Source organism: Acyrthosiphon pisum, chromosome A1 (genome assembly GCF_005508785.2).
Source record: "Acyrthosiphon pisum isolate AL4f chromosome A1, pea_aphid_22Mar2018_4r6ur, whole genome shotgun sequence".
In the NCBI taxonomy this organism is placed as follows: domain Eukaryota; kingdom Metazoa; phylum Arthropoda; class Insecta; order Hemiptera; family Aphididae; genus Acyrthosiphon; species Acyrthosiphon pisum.
In genome coordinates this window covers 76,516,023-76,538,861 of record NC_042494.1, presented here as the reverse complement: position 1 = coordinate 76,538,861, position 22,839 = coordinate 76,516,023, and the positions used below count along the sequence as shown (strand labels likewise).

Below are 22,839 nucleotides of genomic sequence, written 5' to 3'. Positions count from 1 at the left end.
AGGAATTTTCGATCGATTTTTTTCCGTGACACGTCCTCTTAAAGATAAACCATGTTTATTTTGGAAAATATAAAAAAGTGCAATTGTTATGAAAACAAAAAAAAAAAACAAAATATTATAAAGTATTTTCTTTACTTTCCCAAAGTTCATGACAGAAACAATATCAAACTAAAAATATTTTTAAAATAAAATACATAGTTAATAATTTTATTATATCAAAATTTATCTTGTAAATGATTCAAAGGTGGCTGCTTGACATTCAACAAGCAAACCGAATTCTTGCCTTCAGCACCACAGCCAGTAAATAGCACAGCACAAAGTGCAAATGAAGACATTGCTGCCCAATACTTTTCGCACCACCGATTTACTAGGTCTAAATTATTTTTATTTTTTAGTTGCATGTGTGCCATGCAAAACCGATTAGTTGTGTCTTCCATTGATTTACACACAGATTCTAATACAATTTTGTTGGTTGAATGCTCTTCAATATTTAACTTGGATGTTGACCATATATTATCATATGGTGCCATTAGATTCTTTTTCAGATGAACTTTACCTGTGAAATATTAAAATTTATGTTAACACAAGTTAAAAGGTTTTTTTTTTAAATTTAATTATCGTCATATAATGTGAATTATATATATTGATCATTTGTAACTAAGTTTAATTAGAAAAATATAATAGATAAATAAAAATAACAGAAATATACAAGGAATATATTTATTTTGTACAGTATAAGAGTTAAATTTAATAAACAGTAGAACCTTGATAGTTGATAGACGAGACAAACTCAGACGACCGAATAATTTTTAGAAAATATAAATTCACAGAAAGTTGTAAAAATGGAGTAGGTTAATAATTTGATCAAATTATTTATTGAAAAGTAATTAGTAATAGTTTTTTGTATAATATTTTCACAATATTTGATTAATACGCATGGTAAACTGTGCAGTGTACCTATAAGTCCTACTTAAGGGACATAATACGCCACAAAAATCCCAGCACCTGACCAATGATAAAATGAAGGGACACCAATCTTGATTAATGATTAGAAAGTTTCTGTCCCCAATATTAGTAAGTTAGTAGATTATAGATAAACTCTTTATAAAAAAATAATCATCTAAATTCTATGGTGTAAATATTTAAAACAAGAACTTAATGATTCATAATTATGTGTATATAAGAGTTCGGAGGAGACGTCAGGCAACAAAGAAACCAATGTTGAACTTTTTTAATTGTATAAATAATGATTTTTATGATTAAGATTTCAAACTATGATTCTTTACTTAAAGATGGGTCTGACTAAAGAGTTGTTAAGTATAATTTAAGACTGTAAATTATTCATTATTGGAATAATAAAAATTAAAACTATTAAATAAAAATATAAAAAAAAAAATTACAAAGGTAACGAGTTAGTAAAAAATGTTGAATTAGGTTTTTAAACTAGTAAAATGTTTAAAAATTAAAATTAATAAAATATTATACTGTTATTATTTGTTATGATATTTATCAGCCTTAATACATTTTTTATTAAAATGATAATTTTAATATTATAATATTATAATACCTTTGGCTGAACTTTCTGAAACACTCTGCAATAGCGCTAAGAACTTTTTAAATGTTTCTATATGCTTGACATTTATTTTTATTTTTTTATTAACAAATTCAGCTAATCTTTTCTGACCAATTAAATATGCATCTCCATAAGTTAGCGCTATAAATTAAATAAAATGACATTAAAAGTTGAAAATTAATTTGAACAATGAAACGTACATTTGCATAATTTTAGTTGTACAAGTAACATAGTAGCACGACTGTCTTCAATAGAATCATGTCCAAGATTGCCACATTGAATATTCATATCCAAAAAATTTTTGGCCAAAAGTTTTAATTTACTTTTAGACCCTTTATTTCCATTCAAATTGAAAATAACACTAGTGTCTATAATGTATGGATGGAATAACTACAAAATATATATTATCAAAAACTGTTCTTTTAGGTGAAACACAATTTAAACCCAAGATATTTTTTTATACCTTTAATGCATCCAAGTCACAATTTAATGATTGTCCAATCAAAATTGAATCTGGAGATAATATTTTTATTATGTCTTCTTGTACATCTGTTAAAGTGGTTTTGACATCCTTAAGTTTTGAAGCTGTGATTCCAGAATATATAGTTAAATAATTAGTAATTTTATTGGTGGGTTTCACGAAAGACTCATATATTACCTAAAAATTAAACATAATACCCATAAAAAAAAATGAAAATATAAAGACACTTAAAGACAGGTTGGTATAGTATTTATGATATCTATTTTAGGATTCATACAGTGAAAATTAATAAAACTTATACAAAATATTTGTAAAATTATTACATATATATACAATTTTTATTATTATTATATTAAGTAGGTAATTCTGGAGGGTACCATCGCTGGATGATTTCCCTCATCATGTGCTTCATGTTATATTTTATTTTATGTATATAGTGTTATATCAGTCATCTATTTTACCTATTGTGTTATGTAATACAGATTGTAAATTTTCTAAATAAAAAAAAAAAAAAAGTAGGTAATTGATTATAAATCATAATTTTTCCGTTAGAGGAAACTAATATTCCCATGAAGGTGTGTATAGTTGAAATGCCATCCATTCTCAGTGGTGTACACAGTAGTAGAGTGGATGTTGAAGGGAGAGGTTATGTCCTCTCTCGTTATTCCATAAATTCCATTATTTGTGTCTTTGGAACAAGCACAAAAATACATTTAAATGTTAGGGCTTGGATTTTATAGCATTTTCATATTTTTTATAAAAAGCTTAAGAGATAGCTTAAAATTTGTTTCATAGAGAACTGAAATTAAAAAGTTTACTTTGCATATTTTGAGATATTTTTGCATTTTGACTCATTTCTTAATCAAAATTGGTAAAGTTATGAAATAACATTTTAATTTTTAAAAGTAAAATATTAGTATTTTTTTTTTTTATTTTGTTTATTCTTCAAGAAGATAATGGGCCCCACTGAACATGTTTGTGGGGCCCATAGTAAACAAGACCGACTACACGGACACAAACGCATCATTTTGCAATAGGTATTTGTTTTTAATTTTTAACTTTTGTTATCTGCTGATTTTGATGTGCCCCCTTATTATCATTTACTGGTTCGATTATCATCGAACGAGTTACGAAACCATTAGGTATAAACTATATTAATATAGCTGATTAGTGTACCCATACTTACTATACTAGTTGTGTTTTTGGTTGAAAGTGTTGTGATTATTCTGTTATAAAATTCCAGTTTTTGCATTTTTGTCGTAAATTTATAGCATACTTTAAGCACTTATTTACCGATAATTAAGGTAATATTATAGAACATATATTTGGTATTTCAAGTGCTATAAAATCCCAACCCTAATTATTATTAAAACATCTCTCTTCTGTGAAAGTTCCTAGGCTGTCCACTATCTACTCTATGGCTCATATTTATTAATTACAACTTACCTCTAATTGTTCATTAACAATGGAAACTCTAGTAAGTTCATTTCTACCAATAGATGTATAACACATTTCACAATCAATTGCATACATTGGACTGTTATCAGTAACAGGCAAGTAATGATTTTTTGTAAAACGGAAGCCATCCATTGTAAATTGACGTTTATTGGTAGGTAAAGGATAATTGTGAATCATCATTTGATTTAAAGACATCAGCAAACGTGTTCGTGAGCAAATTTCTTTATTCTCAACATTTTCTTTTTGTGTTGATGTAGATTCTGAGACTACATCGTCGGTTATTGAAGTTGTATTGTCGGTATCTATTAAAATATAATTGTTTTATTATTTATTACAACATTTTGTAATAGACAATTTTATTTTTGTTGCCAATAATCCATTTAAATAATTTCTTAGCATACAACCTAGTATTTACCATAATCAGCACACCAACTTGGGGGTAGCTCAACTTCAATAGGTGGTAAAAATTTATACTTTGAAAACATTGGCAAAGAACTTTTAAAATGAGAAAAATCTTCTTTAGTATTTACTTCACATCCATCGATTATTAAAACACAAGTTTGATTTAAGTTGCACTGCATTTCTAAGCTCGACCATCTAAAACATTTAGATACATTTTTTTTAAATCATTAAGTATTTTCAATAACCTACCAACTTACTTTGGAACATATTTTCCTGGACCATAAACAGAATATAAAATTAACTCATTTAGGTCAGAAGGTAATAATGGACTTTCACTGAAACCACTATCATTTAACTGTGACAATTGTCCACGGGCATTTAGTAATATTCGTGGGAAAGTCTGAAAAAATAAGTTTATTAAATATAATAATGCATTAATTTTGTTTAAGTTAATGGTGAAAATGTATTATAACAATACTAGTGTATTCATTTTTAATATGTCTTTAAAGTTTAAACTCAGTCAGTTACAATAACTAGATAAATATGTGTTTCAAAATACACTTTTGATGATGATTGTCATTGAAACATTAACTTAAAAAAAAAATCAACCATCAAAACTATTTGCAAGTACCTATTATAAAACAATAGGTATAATTGATTCACAAAGATGTGTGATATGAATTATTAATAAATATAAACATAGAGGGTACAATTGGACTTTTCAATGTACAATATTATTATATTGTAATTTATAGAATTATGATTAGGGAGATATTATTGTATAAATGTCTTTACAGCGGTTGTAGATACATTTTAGATGCAGTTTAATATACTTTGTTATCTATTACAGAATATGACTTAAATATTGAATTGTTATTATATACGAACTAGTATATCTTGAAGTTTTGTCTTTAAAAACAAAAGATTTATCTGTTATCAATTTATAATAAAACTCTAGTTCATTAAATAGGTGTTTTGTTTATTTATTCCTGCTCGTACGTATAAATTATGTTGATTAAAATAATACACTAGTAGACAAAAATAATCATACATTAGAGTGGAAATTGATATTGTTAAACATATTTAAATAAAAAAGGTAGGTAGATATGTGTTTAGTTATTAACGTATCCCATTGAGAGTTAATTATATAGAAATAATCAATATTTGTACCACCTTTTCTTTGCATGTACATAAATACAATGCAAATTACCTTAACAGAACTCTATAAAATTAGTATCAAGTATTTTATCAAAAATAAAAACAATTCCATAGAAATATACATTTTAATTGTTACAGAAATGAATATAGGACCAACATTTGCAATATATTCATAAATCCAATAACCTACTATAATGAATTTCCTGAGGAAAATTGTTTTACATAATTTAATTGCTAAATGTACAGTAATGTATAGGTAAATCATTTATTTTGACATATTATATAACTCTATGATAATAGTATGCATTACTATATATTATATACAATCATATAATCAGAATATAATGTATGGGTACAATAATATATTTCTATATAATTGTTTGTTGTCTAGTATAATAGTTGCTACCTAGTTATTAATATTTATGAAATTTATAGATGTAAAAAACTCATTTATTTTTTAGTACTTACTCTCAAAATTTTTTTTTTCTCTTTTAAATACAGTTTCAATTTTGAGTACTCTTCTTCTGTAAGTGTTTTCGCACCGTTAGCGGACGGAGGTTGCTCGCAAGTACGTTTGTACTTGACGACTGGCTGAGCGCTCGACGACAAAGGCGACATCAACTTTCGCTTGCCCATGTTAATTGCAACGAAGTGTGAACGCAGAAATACAAAAATCACATCCGCCGAGCAGTAGTGATTAGTGGGAAGTGATCACCAAAGGGCGAACACCACGTGCTGAATAAAGTATAATCTGCGTTCTGTACTTCTGTGGTATAATTGAACGGGTATAGTTATTAAACAATTAATAATAGCCGTGACCGTAAAATCTTTATATCCAGAGACCGAGAGACCGCGGTCGCACTCGCGCAGTCCAGCGCCCGAAAGTCGTGACTCGATTGCACAGTAGCACACCAAAATCAAAATTACTCGTGAAGTCGTGTGCTCGTGACGTAAATATTGTTGTTGTCAACGGATAACCGATAATGCGCGATAACTGATAACGATCTCGTGAGGGTTATGATAAGAAACACGATGTTTGCGCAGTATGGCCATCAGCAATATTGTAAAAAGTCTTTCTCGGCTATAATGCAAGACAGCTGCAACTTCAGCTGTTTTCAGTGTTTTGTTTGACGACAAATCGTTATTGTATCAGTAATATCATTGTTGTTTTCCATTTCTACTTTCTACTTTTGAGTTTTCTAGTTTTCAGTTGTCCACCATCCAAAGTTCCAGTCGTGTTCCACTGTTGTCAGTTCCAGGCTTCCAGCCTGCCTGGCCAGCCCGACGCTTGCTCTCTTACAGTCTTACGACTCACGAGTCTCACCCCGTCGAAATCTAACCCTCTCACGACGGCCGCCGTCTCCTCACCCACTCGCTCGCCGAACACAGCAGTGCAGCACGCCAGCACCCACAGCGCGGCCGCTGGCTATCGAAGTATCGAACCGTTTCACTCATCCCGTCAACGGCTCGCTCTCGCGGTGCTCGTTGAAAAGTATACCGTGCTATTATTACTGCGACTCTGAACTCGCCAGTGTACACACCACTCGCGTTCTACCCCGTCGTGCCGCGTTATAAGACCCAAAATTCTCCTCCTCCGACACACTCGGCATGCGACCTTTGACGTCGCCATTCAACAGCGCCCATTCCGCAAACGCCTGACGTAGAAATCCGAGTTCCAACTTTACGCCAAGGCGGGCCACCGCAGACGGACACGCGCCCTCTTGTCCGGGCGGCGTTGGCTTCAACAACTGCACTCCCTCATCCCCGAACGGCCGGTGGTACCCCGTTGAACGACTAGTGAGTTTAGAAACGGTTTTCGGCGTACCGAATACGGGAAACCACCCCAGTACCCCACCAGCGCATTTGGCCCCCAAGCCCTGATTAAGGGGAGTCCAGGAGAGACAAGGTTCCGGGGCCCATTTATATCCCCAAAATATTTATTTTTTAAAGCGATCAAAACAGTTTTTGAAAAATTAAAATAATTTTAGTAGGTCGTAATTATTGTAAAATAAAAATGTTCTTAATTTTATATCACGAAAAATTACTAAATTATAATAAATATAAAATTGATATTCTATGATGAAGTTTATAAAATGGGAGTTGTGAACTATACATTGTACGCATGGATGATAGTCTTTATTATCTATGATTGACGATTTTGTACGTGGTAATATAGGTAGTACAAAATTATACAATTGTATACAGTCGTAAGAAATGTAGGGGTATAATTTTTGAAATTAAATTTGAAAGTGGACCCTATTAATTATTAATCCGGGCCTGCGTAGACCGTGGCGTCTTGTCGTTATTATTATTATCAGGAGTGTGTGCGAGTGCGTGCGCGCCTAACGCTGCCGAACACAATAGCAAATTGGCGGAATTTCTCGACCAACGTCTCCGATATTATGCACCACCTACCTTAGTTTGTTGTTATTAGTATTATTTTCCCTCGTCAAATAGTTCTCGTAACATTTTTACATTACCCGTTCGATTTGCCTCACGTTTTTCTCACGGTTTTTTTTATTTTTACTTCGGGTTGTTATCAACGAGGTTACTAACCGCGGCTGCTAAGTGAAATGCACTCGGCACGACGTCTGTTCGTAGTTGTATCTGCCGAGTGATTGTAGATAGTGCACGCAGCACGCATTTCCGATTGATCACTGCAAAATTGCAATGTGCATTGCTCTATATTGCAAATCGTGACTCGTGACGTTTCTTCGTGTGACAGCATCGGTAGGTGTTTTTGTTGATTTTACGATTGCAGGACGATTGATTGTTATTATTAACGACTTTGTCGTCCTTCCAACAGTGCTACAGCAATTTTATGTTCTTTACACTCCGCGCGCCAACTACCTGCTGCTTTTATGAATTGTTTATTTATTCGTGTTTGAGTAGAAGTCGTTTTCAGTTGTTTTGATTTCAGCATAAAATTGTGTGTACCTACTACCTAGGTCAAATTCAATTCGCTCACTGTTATTCCACGACTTAAATCATTTTTTTTTTATTTTTGACCGAAGATGTTAGTTTGTATATTTCATTATCTAATCGGCTTTAACATAACTTAAATAAAACAATCTATAGATTTTAAAACCTAGGTATTTAACATTGACACGCAATTTAAAGCTATTAAATATATATTCTGTATTTTATCAGCTACCTATACAATTCTAGTAAATTAGGTATTCAAAAATGCATCTAAAGTTAAATTTTAATAAATAATAATTTATACCTATATAATATATTAGATGTATATTTAATTTAATTGAAAAGTGTTTTTGCTCCAAATTTGATTTTATTGCCTCATTTATTATTACATTCCATCTATTGGCATAATTAAAAATTATAAGTCAATTAAGTTTTTGAATACCAAAATAAAACAGTTCAAAGTTAAAATACCTAATGTAAAAACTGTTATGACAGGCAGACAAATAGGCTGTACTGTTGTTGCAGGAACGTTAGTAAAATATGTGACATTTGAAGAACAAATGTTTTAGCAATCCAATGCTTACCTATTCATGTGTTCAAATAAACTGTAATAAAAATAATTTATTTAAATACTTTTATGCAATATTTTTTTATAGATACATAATGAGAAACCGGAGCAGATTTACTAGTCAATCTGATCAATCAGACGATCAAATTTTTACACCAGTTGTACACACAAGGTAAAATATTCCTCATTGATTATTGTATAATCAATTGTTATAAATATTGAATATAACTACTTAAATTATACTTATATTTACTGATACGTCTAATGTTAAGGTCAAAATTTTCAACTATGCATCATACACGTGGAAGTAGTGATCGTCATGGAAGAGATGATTCAAACAACATTGGTAAAATATTAGTATAATTTAATGTTAAAAACCTACTTATTAATATTATTTTATTTTATCAATACAGAAGGAACTAGAAGAAGTACTAGGAAACGAAAGTTAAAATATGAAAATTACAGTGACACTTGGATTGTTGGTTCTCAAGCACTTAAAGGTTATCCAAATATGGTAAATGAAGAAGGAGATGGTAAACTTTATTTTATTTTCATAATTTTTCTTACCCACAATACTCAAGTATAAACCTAATAAATATAATATATATTTAGTTGAACGTAGAATTACCAGAAATTATAGATTGAAACAAGAAGTAGATGATGATGAAGATGATGATGAAGAAGACGATGATGCTAATGCTGAGGCTGATGCTGATGCTGATGCTGATGCTGATGACCAAGAAAATGAAGAAGAAGAAACCAATCATAACTCAACAACAAGTATTAAACAAGAAAGTAAAAATGTGTCTGTTACAACTGAAAATAATGATAGTCGTCCAAGAACAAGAAGAGCTGTAGCTGAAGCTAGTGACAAATCCAATGACCAAAATGTCGATAACGAAGATTTGTATACTCGTATAAAACGCACTCGAAATAAAAATCAACCTAAACCTAATAGTTAGTATAATTTTTACTTTAAAATTATTAAAAGATAATAATGTATTCTGTATAATTAAATTTTATAGCTGCTACAGAACAAAGTAGCGATGAAACTATAAGTTCTGAAGAGTTAAATAATTTGAAATTTGAAGATTATTTAACATCTATGAAGAAGTTGAATGGCAAAAAAAAAAGGAGAACTATAAGAATAAAACAATGCAGCATCAGGCAATCCAATCGACCAAGGTATTATAGATACAGTTTGCGTAAAGTTAAACCTATGGTCCAAAGATTTCAAATACATTCAGAAAAAAATACAAGTAAGTTTAATAGGTACCTATTAGATTTTATTTTGTTAATGATTAATTAAAAATAAGAATACACCAGGCGGCATACAAAAATACAAGTTTGCGCATGTATCCCTGCTATGGGCAGCTAGGACTGCTGTTTACACCAACTACCCCATCGTTTATACATGCGTGCACTGGTATACTCTGATTCTGACTAGAATAGTTTTTTTCTAATATTTCACTTGATTCAATCGTTGCCTTTTTGCCACTTCATACTATATTTCGAGGTAAATTTAGATAAATATGCATAGAACTTGTTGATTACACAATTTTATATGTGTTACCATTGAGTATATTATTATAAACTAATAATTAAAATATATTGTTACTTTTCTAAATAACCTTTGAAAATATAACTTAAGTTCCTCTTAAATTGTTCTTACCACAAATAACAAATAAAAAAAGGTGGGTAAGTGGATGTTGCTCTGCTGTACAGTAGGTTACAAGTGGGTCACTGTATAATGGATAGAATTAAATTTGAATTCAATGATATAATATCACTGTATAAGAAAAATGATTCTGAGCGGAGACGGTTTGCCAGTCTAGATATTAGACATACCTATTATAGGTATACTTATATATAGTATTAAAAAAAATTGACCTATAATAAGTATTAATAAATAAATTCCAAATTAATCATATAACAATATCCATCAGGTAACGCGTTATACATCAACAACAAACCGTGGTACTATCATAGATATATAATAGTATACTTTAGAAGTTTCAAGTACCCACAAATAATATTATACAATCATTACAATCGCAACAAAATAACTAAAATAGTTATTCCAGGTTTTTTAATATGTAATTTAGTCCAAATTTGAACTTAAAATTACTATAAAAATAATCTGTGCTTATGTATTTCTTAGAATTTTTGGCAACAGAATAAAATATTTACGTGGAATCTTGTTTTAAATTGCAATCCTTAGATATAAAATGTTGTAAAAATATGAATTTCAAACGCTCATAAAAATTTAATTTGAGTTTCTTATAGACATTTTTTTTTTGATAAAGGTAGATTATCCTTTAAGGAATCTTGTATTACCTTTTAAAATCTTAGTTCTAAAAAGAAAAATTTTTACGAATTATTAACTCAAAATAATTTGCTAATTTTCGTGATTTTTACATATTTTGTCAATTTTTTAGTTTTAAATGCTAATAAAAAAAAACTGTGACTAAGGATTTTTAATATTTTTCAAATGTCATTGTAACAATATAGTAGGAGCCTTGTATTAAATTTTCAAGTATTTTTTTTCAACAAATAAAGTTTTATTGACATTCATAAAAAAAAAAAACTAATTAAATTGGAAACTGAAATTGTCCGTAAACAGTTCAAAACAAATCAAAATATTTTGAAAATGTTATCATGTATAGAAAATGGAAATTTTAACAACCAGTGAAAATTTCATGTATCTACAGTCATTCGTTTTAAAGTTACACCAAAAACCAAAATCAATTTTCTCGAAAACAGACTGCGTAAAAATTCCAGTTTTTCCTTAATTTTTCTTTTGTTTTTCACGGCGCTTTTGAAAACTATATGAAATTTCAAATTTTGACCTCTCGAATGCACCAACTAGATTCACTTTCCCATCAAACAAGATACTGTTGAAGAAAATCGAAGCAGTTTTACTGCCCCAAACCGTGATGACAGACACAAAAATAAAAAAATAAAAAAACACACATCATTGTAAAATCAATACATTCATCGTTCCACTCAGAATCTAAAATGTCGAAGATACAGTCACAAATTTTTTATAAATGTCAAATCTTAAATTTTTAGGTTAGTAGGTAAAAAAAAATATTCTTATGGTTTTGAAACTCTTTACCGCTATGTACATTGTTATTTATAGTGTACAACTTATGATGTTTTTTTCAAAATATTTTGATTAATTCTAAGCTATTTATACCATTTTATGGTACATTAAAATATTGACATATAAAATAATAAAAGCTTATAAGGTCAGGTGAGGTAAGAGCCTAATCGGGTTATAAAAAATATTATCTTTCAGTTTTAAAGTTGATTTTATGAAGTTTAACAGTAATGGTATGTTGTATAATGTTGGTTACACTTTAGAATATTAAATACAGCAGTACCTAATCACTATCAGAAAAGCCAATGAGTTATTTACTCGTATTTTTTTAAATCGACGATAATTCAAAGGTCTAGTTAACTTCGCCTAAATTGCTCAATATAATTTCAAATTAGGTAAATAAATGTTATTTTATATTTATAATAGGTACTACTTAATTTATGAATTATATTAATTGTATGATACAAATTAGTATTAACCGATTATGCACTTCCACATGGGGAATGTGTGACATGGTTTATGGGGAAAATGTGGCATACCTAATTTTGTTAAATAGTTATAAAGATTTTATAAACATTGCTTGTGACTAAAATATTTATGAGTTACAAATATTCATTTTTAAATATGTAAATAGTTAACAATTATGCTTTGAACATTATATCAATCAAAACTTAAAAAAACTTATAGTATTAACTCTAAATTATAAAAACTTTTTGATGGTCTCTCAAATCTTGATTAATAATTGAATTCTTTCAACACTTTGTTTGAATACAACTGTATTAAAAGTACTGGTTTTGGACTTAACCAGGTAGCAGGAAAAGTGCACACTCTTTTTATTTAATCATTTTTTTTTTTCAAGTAAAAAATTATCAAAACACTTAAATACAAATTTGAATTACTGATACATTTATTAATGGATGATAAAAAACTATGTTCTACGCAAGAATACAGTAAAATGGTATCTTCCATTAAACTGAGATTTTGCAAAACCGTGTCACTGTTACCGTTACCTCACCCGACCTTACCAATTTGTTTTTGAAAAAAATAGTTGAGTCTATAGCGTTATTAATAGAAAAATAAATCTCTGATAGCAATATAAAATAATATATCCTTAAAAATATAGGCTGACGGACCATTTTCATTTTTAATCATTTTTGTATGCTCATTTAGTTAAAATTTAACAAATCTATTACAATTATCCTATTGAATAACATGGTACACTCAATATTGAATAAATACTCTATAGCAGAGTTACTTCCCTGGTTTTTTGATTTATTTTTCATTTTTATAATAATTAATAATTATGTAATTTTTATTTAACTTTTTATTTTTAGAATTAACTTATATTCATAATGATATTAACGTCCTGTAAGATAAAGTTATGGTCTGTTGTATCTTAGTAACTATATAATAGTGTACCTATATATTTATATAACAATTATTATTTTGAATACTATCTAAGTAATATAGTGTTTATATATTTTTTTTTTAAATATTTACTTGGTTGATTTCAAAGAAATTATGTTGATGATATAGCAAAAATATAATTGAATAGCTATGAGTTATTAAAACGTAGGTGTATCTCAATTAATAAAATAACTGTGATAAAAGTAATGTGTATAGTATATTTATAAATCTTTGATTTAAGTTATAAGTAGTACTGTTATTATTTTATTGTTGAAAAATGTAAAGATGTGACATTTAAATTTAGTCTATGCATATTTTTCTGAAGATTTTACCATTTATTGTTTTAAAAGAATTAAAACAAAACTATGATTTTATTTTTATAGTTTATAATTCCACTATCTACCATATGTGACCACTTTTAAGTGTCTTTCCTCTAACTTGCGTTGATAAACATATTATTTGTAATCACAATTTTATAGTTTTATTTGGTTTTATGTATTCCTTTTATTTATTTATAGGAGCTATAAAAACTCCTTCAAAAATGGTGAATGGTCCGAGGAAACGTCGATCTTCATCTTCATCTGATTCAAGTTCCTCTGGTATATCTGATAACGATTTAGAAACATCTGTCAACCAAACTCAAGTTATTAAAAAACCCAAAGGTCATACAAGAGATGATAAAAATAAAAATAAAACATCTCTAGAAGATATCAAACCAATTGTAGTAGACAGTGGTATTGGTTTTCATAATATTGGTGGTTTACAAGAACATATTGACTGTCTTCGGGAAATGGTTGTTTTCCCAATGATTTATAGAAATGTTTTTGAAATGTTTGAACAACACCCTGCAAAAGGAGTGATTTTCCATGGACCACCTGGAACAGGCAAAACATTACTTGCCAGAGCATTAGCTAATGAATGTAGTAAAGGTGGACAAAAAGTATCATTTTTTGTGCGTAAAAGTGCTGATGTATTATGCAAGTGGGTTGGCGAATCAGAAAGACAACTTAGATTACTTTTTGATAAGGTAAATTGTTTAAAGTTTCAATATAAAATGCTTTTTTTCAAACAATTACCTAAAACTTAAAGATAATTACAGTGGTGTAGAGAGAAACTTGGTCGTCCTAGGGCCATAAGAGACAGAGGGCCTCATTAAGGATCCCGGTGTCAAAGTAATTTTTTCCACAAAACTACGATCTATGGGAATAATGATACTGTTCTGTAGAATCAATCAAATTCGATAAAAAAAAATTAATTTGTAGAAGGTAATATAGGTTGCACTGAACTCCGTCTTTAAATATTTTAATCTAAAATTATATAATATGTATTTTAAAATTTCAAGCTTTTTACAAATTATACCTTTTTTGAAATAAAATAAAAAATCAGAGTTCAATGCAGCTTGTAGGAAGTCTTCTACTTTCAGATCCATATCAACCACCCCCTCCCCTCCTAAATAGGTATCAGGCAGTAGATTAGCTGAAAATTTCAAAAACTGGCACTGGGCTCAGAAATTAAATTATAATAAAAATATTAATTATTAAATATTGATTCTAGAAGCTAATAATAATTAAATTAAAAAAATAAAGGTTCAGTATTTATTTAAAGATACTGTGGTTCCCCAACTTGGACATACCTTGGGGGCCCTGGCCTAAATACGTCACTGGATAATTAATATTAACTGTGGTTGTCTTTACTTTAAAAATAATCCAATTTTTATATTTCCCTAGCCTTATACTAAAAATAAGTTATATCTGTAATGATGAATTATAAAAAATAAAGTTGACTAGTCAGAATATTTTATGAATAATTTATATACGATTAATCTGCTAGTTTTGCAAATCTAAGTTCCTATTTATTATATATAAGATAACCATGTAAGAACTAAATACATGATAATTAATTATTATTTTTTTATTTTAAGGCAAAAGAAATGAAACCTTCTATTATATTCTTTGATGAACTTGATGGTTTAGTACCTGTACGTTCGGGGAAACAAGATCAAGTACATAATAGTATTGTTACTACCATGTTGGCTATGATGGATGGATTAGAAAACCGCGGTGATGTCATTGTTATTGGAGCCACAAATCGTATAGATTCTATAGATCCTGCTCTTAGAAGACCTGGGCGATTTGATAAAGAGCTTTACTTTCCACTTCCAACAGACAAAGTAACATTGAATAATTATGCTAAATTAAACCTTTTGCCCCTACATTCAATTTTTTATTACAGGACAGATTACAGATATTACGTATTGTAACTAGCAAATGGAAGAATCTTCCTGAAAATGAAATATTAGTAAAACTAGCTGAAGAAACTGTTGGTTATACAGGTGCTGATTTGAATTCTCTGTGTTCTGAATCAGTATTGCAGGCATTAAATCGTACATATCCACAAATTTATAAAACATCAAAAAGACTACTTTTAGATTTAGATAAAATTCTGGTATTGTTTATTTTATTTTATTAAATCTAATTTTTAAAAAAAGCTCATCGTAGTGTTTTTTAAATTAATTATTACTGTAAAAAGCTCTACTAGGCAGTGAGCCATTTTTAAATTTTAATCAATTTAACTAAAAATAGTACTCATAAAATACTTTAAAATAATATTAATTTAAGGTAAAACTTGAAGATTTTGAAAAAGCTATGAGTAAAATTGTACCAACCACTGAGCGGAACGTTGTGCTCAATCCTAAAAGATTACCAAGTATTTACCGTCCGTTATATGAAAGTGTACTGGAGGATTTTATATCCTATATAACTAAAATATTTCCAGAACTCAATTCACAATCAAATCAAAGGTAATGTCTTAATATATATTCAAAGTAAATGGTATATATATTATATTGTATCTATATTCTATATATTCTATATACATTTAGAATTGGAATTTTATTTTATTAATTTAAATTATAAAATTTAAATTTTGTTATTTGTATATTAGACTGAGAGTAGCAAAAGCTCCTCGCCTCCTGGTTCACGGCTTATCGGATTCAAAAAATGTTTTGGTTGTTCCAGCACTTCTACAGCATTTTGAAAATTGTTATAGACATACATTAAGCTGTACAACCTTACATAGCAATTCAGCATATTCTCCTGAGGAATCTATTGTACAAGTAATACTATTATAATATTATAAATTATTATATAATTACTATCTACATAATTAACTTTCAGAAATGTAATGCATGATAATTATAACAACCATGCATTTTTAATTATGTATGTATTATATTTTTCCTTACATTATTCATTTTATTCATTTATAAAGTTCCTTAGTTGTTTACTGAATATTGCTTTAATATGTTTCAGATTTTTAAAGAGCTTCCTAAACACCTTCCTGCAATTTTATTTATTCCAAATATTGGTGAATTTTGGACCAGTTTAACATTTTCATTACAAAAGCTGTTCTTAGAATTATTGGATTCATTAGATATTACTCTTCCAGTGTTCATATTAGCAACATCACTTTATGATTTTAAGGATTTGCCAAAAGAAGTAAAAATTACATGCAATAATAAAACTTATATATTTCAACTATAAATAATAAATGTAATATAATTAATTATTAATTTTTTTTTACAGATATCATACCTATTTTTTGGTGATAAACGAAAATACTCTATTCCTAATCCACCGGAAAAAGCCGTACAATCGTTATTTACTATGCTACTTGATAAAGCCCTTACACCACCTATAATAGTTAATGAACAATCATTAGAAGAATTACCTATTGCTCCTATACCTAGTCCTCCAAAACTAAGTGAATCCGAATTAAAAAATATTATTTGTCAAGAAGAAAACACATTAAGAGAACTCAGAATATTTTTACGAGATATTTGTGCCAAACTTGCTCGAAATAAACAGTAAGTTTTTTTTTTTATTAAGTAGGTATTTTCAACTACATTTAATGAGAAAGTTCTCTTTAGTATTTTTTAATATTAATTAAACATAACAAAAATAAAATCTAAAAATTCATCATATCTTTTACATTCAAATGTTAAAGGTAGAAATGTTTACTTACTATGTTAATCATTCCACAACTATAACATAAATGTTATATTAACAATGCAGTACCTATTTTAATCTAGTTTTAGAAATTGCTACCAAAAATTTACCTACCACATTTCAGAAACATGTTTATAGTAACCATCAAGTAATACTCTTATTTCTAAATGTGTTTGGTAACATTTAATAGTCTTAAATCCATAGATACTCCTTTTATTCCCCGTAAATATCACACATATTTTAAACATAGATACAAGAAATTTGTTCTCACAACTGGGCTACATTGGTTTGGTTTGGACCCTAGATTATATACTATGGATGTATCCATACTTGTTTATGCCTGTATATTAGATTTTATGCCAAAATGACTAGAAAAGCTAGAGCCTTGGTTATTACTGCACATGTGTGAATGACTGATCACCTAACCAAATAGAATAACGTGCATGCGTAGTCTGGTCTCTAGATCAATAATTAGCTAGATACAGCCATAGTACATGGCGTAAAGTTTCTTGATGATTAATGATACAAACTAATTTGTTTATAACCACTTTTGCAGGTTTTTCATGTTTACAAAGCCAGTTGACATAGAAGAAGTACCTGACTATTTAGATATAATCAAGGAACCTATGGATTTAGAAACTCTTATGAGTAAAATCGATAAACATAGCTATATTTGTGCCAGAGACTTTTTAGATGATATTGATCTTATTGTAAGAAATGCATTGGAGTACAATCCAGATAAAAGTGCAGAAGATAAACATATTAGACATAGAGCTTGTTCTTTAAGAGATAAAGCATACGCTTTTATCAAAGCAGAAATGGACTCTGATTTTGAAGATACTTGTCGGGATATTAGAGATAAGCGCAAAAAGCGTAATGCTACTGAGATTGAACAAACTTGTGTTCCTGATTTCGTACACACAATTAAGAAAGATCAAATAGTAGATAAAGACGGTAATTACTAATCTAAATTGGCTTATTTTAGGTTCTGAGCTCAGTAATAAAGCATTTTGTTATTCTATGAATAGTTGGTCCCTCTAAAACACATATTAAACAATCAACATGTTATTAACTTAAATAATTAATCTATTAGGAAATAAAAACAGATTTTACTTTAGTTGTATTAATTTTATAAAAATTGATTTGTGTGATTAATATTTTGCAAAACCAATTATCTATCTTTCTGCTAACTGTATTTACTTCTACATAATATATTTTAACTGTAATAAATTCTACCGAATTGTTGTTTTGATCGAATTTGTAATTTTGTAGCTATTGCAACATACATTTCATTTCTATTTAATGCATAATATATTTTCAATTATATAATTTATTTTATGGTTTGACATTTTTAAATTTTACAACTTAATAAACACTATTTTAAACCTAAGTATACCGGGTGATTCTTTTATCATTGAACACTCATTATATCAAAAAGTGTAAATTTTTTTGAAAATATTTTTTTACATAGTTTCAAGTCGCTTATAAAACAAAGTTATATGGTGAGTAGTTTATAAGTTATAAATATTCAAAGTTTAGATGAGCGGTGAAGTGGACAAATATTTCGCGGGGTAACCCTGTACCACTCCACTCCACTCATCTAAACTTTGTATATTTATAACTCATAAACTACTCATCCGAAATTCGATTTTCATGTACCAAAATACTAAGAAAAATATTCTGCTATGGAATATAAAATTAAATCCCAATGTTGTCATTCAAAAAAGTAAAAAACTTAAAAAATTATAAGGATAAAAAATATTTAAAAATATAATTTTTTAAGAAAAACTATGTAAAAAAATATTTTAAAAAAAGTTTACACTTTTTGAAATAATAAGTGTTCAATGATAAAAAAATCACTCGGTATAATAATAAGCACAATAATTCATGATATATTTTCAATTATATAATTTATTTTATGGTTTGACATTTTTAAATTTTACAACTTAATAAACACTATTTTAAACCTAAGTATATAATAATAAGCACAATGCTACTATAATAATACAATTGTGTCCTTGAATACAAAAATATTGTCACCCATAACACCAAATGTTTATGTATAAGGTTTCGTCCATTTTTATGTAATTAGTAAGTAAAAACATTTTTTCAGAACATAATGAAGATAATAATAGCAAGAGGAAAAAACGTCGTAATATGTGGCAAAAAGGTTTAACCCCTAAGAAGAAAAAATACTCGAAAAATTCCAAAGTATATAATTGTCATTAATTTAATTAATACTTAGTTGATAACTCCTTGTAAACATTGTATTACTTTTATCACATTCTAATTTTTACTCCTATTGATTCAGGAACATGATGACAATACAGCCAATGATAATACTAGTAATCCCGCAATAAATGGAATTGAAATTCGTAAGTATTAAATAACTAATATGTATATTCCATTATAAAAAAAACCGCATGTAAGATTATTAATTTTGCTACTTTTAGCACTATGGTCAGCATTTTGTTATTTATTCACCTTTTATCAAGAAATTAAATATATTTTTATTTTTAGTTGCTCCTGATGAAAGTAGTAATGATAGCAACCATTCTATGGTGTGGGTGGACCGTTCAAATTCACCTAGTCCTACGCCTAATGAAAGCAATCAGCTAAGTTAGTAATAATTATAATTAAAACTAATTATTTTTGTCCTTGAATCAATAATTTCTTATTTTTGTTGAAAACTATTGTTTTCTTATAAATATTAATTATAATTATTTATGTATAGATTTGTCACCAATCATTCCCAAACAAGAACTTAAGATTGATAAGACCTTATTTCGCGCATTCATATGCAAAGATATAATGCCATTTTGGGATGAAATAGACGTTTATAATATTGATGATGGAATTGTTGATTTGTTTTCTGTACTCGATAATAAAATTAGTCAGTATTTACAAAAATGGGATCGATCCACCCTAGTTACGGTAATAATAACTTATGATTCCACTTGTTGTTTAAAAAAAAATTAAGAATTATATTTTAAAAGTATAATTATGCATCACTAAAGTGTAAAAATTGAAAATTGAAAATTTTTACTAATATAATTATTTTTGTATTTATATTGATATTACAACACTGTAATATCGTCCCCGTTCATGCAAAGTACACTAAGTCCAAAAATCGACTTAGAAATTTGTATTTTAACAATAATAAGAGCTATAAATTTCACAGTGTCATATTATTTACAACTACTCATTAACAGCTACTTCCCTTAAGGGAAACTCAATTAAAAAAAGAAAGAAAAAAATTTGGTTACATATGGTATACATTTAAAGTTTGAAAAAATTTCAAAAGCTGATTCATGTTTTTGGACTTGGTGTGTTTTGCATGAACGGGGACGATATAGTGTATTATATTTCAATAACATAACAGTGAAATATTTAAATTACGTTTTTAAAATACAATTTAAATCTAACCCTTAAAAGTGCTAAGATTATTTATTGTATACATTTTTGCTTTTGGTTATTAATTATTTATATTTATTTTTATAGGAGTTAAAATCAGAATTTGAAGAATTTAAAATTCATTATATTAAAGAGCTTGAAGAAAAAAATGTATAAATATGTCTTGCACTTTACTGTATCAAACTGCCAAAGACATTTTTAGTTAAACATCATATTACATGGTAAATTAGATATATATTTAAACTGTATTAATTTTTTTTTATGATACTGAATCAGTTTTATACTGCCATTTTATTTTATAATTTATCTGATTGATTTTTTTTGTACCGAAATATTAAATTTCAAGTTTCCATTAATATAAACTTGTAACTAAAATGTTGTTATAATCTTAGGCATGTTATAATTTTAAATAAACTAACTGTGAATTAATTTAATTTGTTATTATTTATCTAAAACAACGAATCTAAAAGTTGTTCAAAGTTGGTTTTCATTCCTATAATATTATCATAAAAACAAAAATGGAATTTTAGAACCACACTGGTCTTATTAAACAAAAGTTTTTTTTAAACTGGAACTTTTGCTTCTTCATATTAGGTTCAAAATGTAACATGTTAATATGTTACTAATGCGTGTATTACATTTTCTTTCAATTATAAATGCTTTGCTTTTGAAAAATGATTTTAAACAAAGCTTAACGATTAATGAACCATCTATAATTAAGTTTATTTTATTCTGTGATATTACCATAAATGGTAATAATGATAAATGTCAAAAAAAGAAAGAATAATTTCAGTCTCATTATCATAATATTTATAATACTAAAAAGTTTAACGTTGTATAATTCATCAAATTGAATTAAAACTAAATTTATCTGGTGGGTATTTATAATCTTACTAAAAAAACCTAATAAAATAAAAATGCATTATCAAAAAATATTTTATTTAATAGAATGTACTATCCCATGTTTCAATGAAATGAATTTAATAGTTGTACTTGTGGCATGGTGTAAATACCTATTCCTGTTTTCCCATATATTTTTAAAAAAAATACAACAAAATAATAACACCAATAAAACACTTTTATAGTTGAAGATGACAGGATTTTTCTACACCAAAACCTAACGATTTACAGAAAAATATTAAATGATAGACAATGTAGGTGTTTACTCTATGTGCCAAAACCATAGAATATATGAATTGTGAATACCCTTAATCATTGGCGCAAATCTCAGGGTTGCTAAGGGTGTTAAGCCCATGATAATAACGGTATCTGTACATTTCCCCCCCCCCGCTGTTTTCAGCGTAGTAGGACATTTCCCCCCCGATAAATAAAATTTTTGTATGCGGACAATTTCCCTCCGTTTTTTTTTCGTTTTTTTATTTTTAATTATTTACCTTCGAATATATAATTATTATTTTTAACACATATTTTAGATTCTGAGTGAAACGATGAATGTATTGATTTTACAATGATGTGTGTTTTTATTATTTTTATTTTTATTTTTATTGTGTCTGTCATCACCTTTTAGGACAGTAAAAGTGCTTCGATTTTCTTCAACAGTATCTTTTCTGATAGGGAAGTTAATCTAGTTGGTACTTTGTAAAGATCAGCACGGGCCGGGCCATAATTTAAATATTACGGGTTGGTTATAGGTGGGATCGTATTATTCATCGGGCCGGGTCGGTCAAAAATAAAACTTATTAATTTAATTCGTAACACTATATGTGATCTAGGTTATCTAAATTAATAATAATAATTGTATTACCAGACTGTATGATATTTATAAATAGATCACTGGTGAAAACCAACTTTTGTCTACTATGTCAATACTGAAAGGAAATAAAGTTGATGTATATTTTTATTTACAAACGGGCGTGGTCAGGTTGGACTTTGAAAAAAATTACAAATGGACCGGGCCTGGACGTCGAAAATTTATATGTTTAATCTTTGGGGCGGATCGGGTCGAAAAAAAACGGCCCGTGCTGATCCCTAGTACTTTGAGGGGTCAAAAGCGCCGTGAAAAACAAAAGAAAAATTAAGGAAAAACGGGAATTTATACGCTAAAGCTGTTTTCGAGAATACCAATTTTGGTTTTTGGTGTAACTTTCAAACAAATTACCGTAGGGCATAGATACATGAAATTTTCACTGGTTATTTATATTTCCATTTTCTACACATAATACAATTTTCAAAATATTTTGATTTGTTTTGAACTGTTTAGGGACATCAGTTTCCAATTTTATTTTAGCACAGTTTATTTTTATACTCATTTTAAGTTCAAATTTGGACGAAATTACATATTTAAATACCTAGAATAACTATTTAAGTTATTTTGTTGCGATTGTA

The 22,839-nt window shown here is 28.2% G+C and overlaps 2 protein-coding genes across 5 annotated transcripts in view; one reads left to right on the top strand and one right to left on the bottom strand.

The window, feature by feature from the left end:
- Positions 1–113: 113 nt before the first annotated feature.
- On the bottom strand, positions 114–6,032 carry LOC100168579 (RNA exonuclease 5). Its single transcript, XM_001947622.5, has 8 exons — positions 5,541–6,032; positions 4,172–4,314; positions 3,928–4,109; positions 3,501–3,814; positions 2,037–2,231; positions 1,774–1,963; positions 1,568–1,714; positions 114–556 (listed from the first exon to the last, which is right to left on the bottom strand). The coding sequence occupies exons 1-8, from the start codon at positions 5,706–5,708 to the stop codon at positions 216–218; spliced, it is 1,680 nt and encodes a 559-aa protein (XP_001947657.1). The 5' UTR covers positions 5,709–6,032; the 3' UTR covers positions 114–215.
- A 179-nt stretch (positions 6,033–6,211) lies between these two features.
- The window catches only part of LOC100159696 (ATPase family AAA domain-containing protein 2), a 17,588-nt gene continuing 960 nt past the window's right edge, over positions 6,212–22,839 (top strand). The window contains exons 1-19 of one of the 4 annotated variants that reach the window (XM_016807577.2): positions 6,212–6,869; positions 8,651–8,734; positions 8,835–8,908; positions 8,976–9,095; positions 9,175–9,519; positions 9,588–9,821; positions 13,591–14,099; positions 14,994–15,242; positions 15,305–15,517; positions 15,691–15,872; positions 16,016–16,187; positions 16,384–16,569; positions 16,657–16,937; positions 17,636–18,033; positions 19,193–19,290; positions 19,391–19,454; positions 19,600–19,686; positions 19,814–20,013; positions 20,581–20,920. In XM_016807577.2, coding sequence (XP_016663066.1) covers positions 8,658–8,734; positions 8,835–8,908; positions 8,976–9,095; positions 9,175–9,519; positions 9,588–9,821; positions 13,591–14,099; positions 14,994–15,242; positions 15,305–15,517; positions 15,691–15,872; positions 16,016–16,187; positions 16,384–16,569; positions 16,657–16,937; positions 17,636–18,033; positions 19,193–19,290; positions 19,391–19,454; positions 19,600–19,686; positions 19,814–20,013; positions 20,581–20,649 — 3,558 coding nt within the window. In that variant the 5' untranslated portion in view covers positions 6,212–6,869; positions 8,651–8,657 and the 3' untranslated portion in view covers positions 20,650–20,920. Of the gene's footprint in view, positions 6,870–7,477; positions 7,803–8,650; positions 8,735–8,834; positions 8,909–8,975; positions 9,096–9,174; positions 9,520–9,587; positions 9,822–13,590; positions 14,100–14,993; positions 15,243–15,304; positions 15,518–15,690; positions 15,873–16,015; positions 16,188–16,383; positions 16,570–16,656; positions 16,938–17,635; positions 18,034–19,192; positions 19,291–19,390; positions 19,455–19,599; positions 19,699–19,813; positions 20,014–20,580; positions 20,924–22,839 lie in introns of those variants that run through there. The other 3 variants (XM_003240644.4, XM_001947574.4, XM_029487550.1) reach the window with 3 other exon arrangements.

Coding starts and splice junctions, on each gene's coding strand:
- LOC100168579 (XM_001947622.5), bottom strand. CDS start 5,708: ATGGGCAAGCGAAAGTTGATGTCGCCTTTGTCGTCGAGCGCTCAGCCA. Junction 4,110..4,171: donor CCAGGAAAATATGTTCCAAA/GTAAGTTGGTAG, acceptor TAAATGTTTTAG/ATGGTCGAGCTTAGAAATGC. Junction 557..1,567: donor TTCAGAAAGTTCAGCCAAAG/GTATTATAATAT, acceptor AATATTTCACAG/GTAAAGTTCATCTGAAAAAG.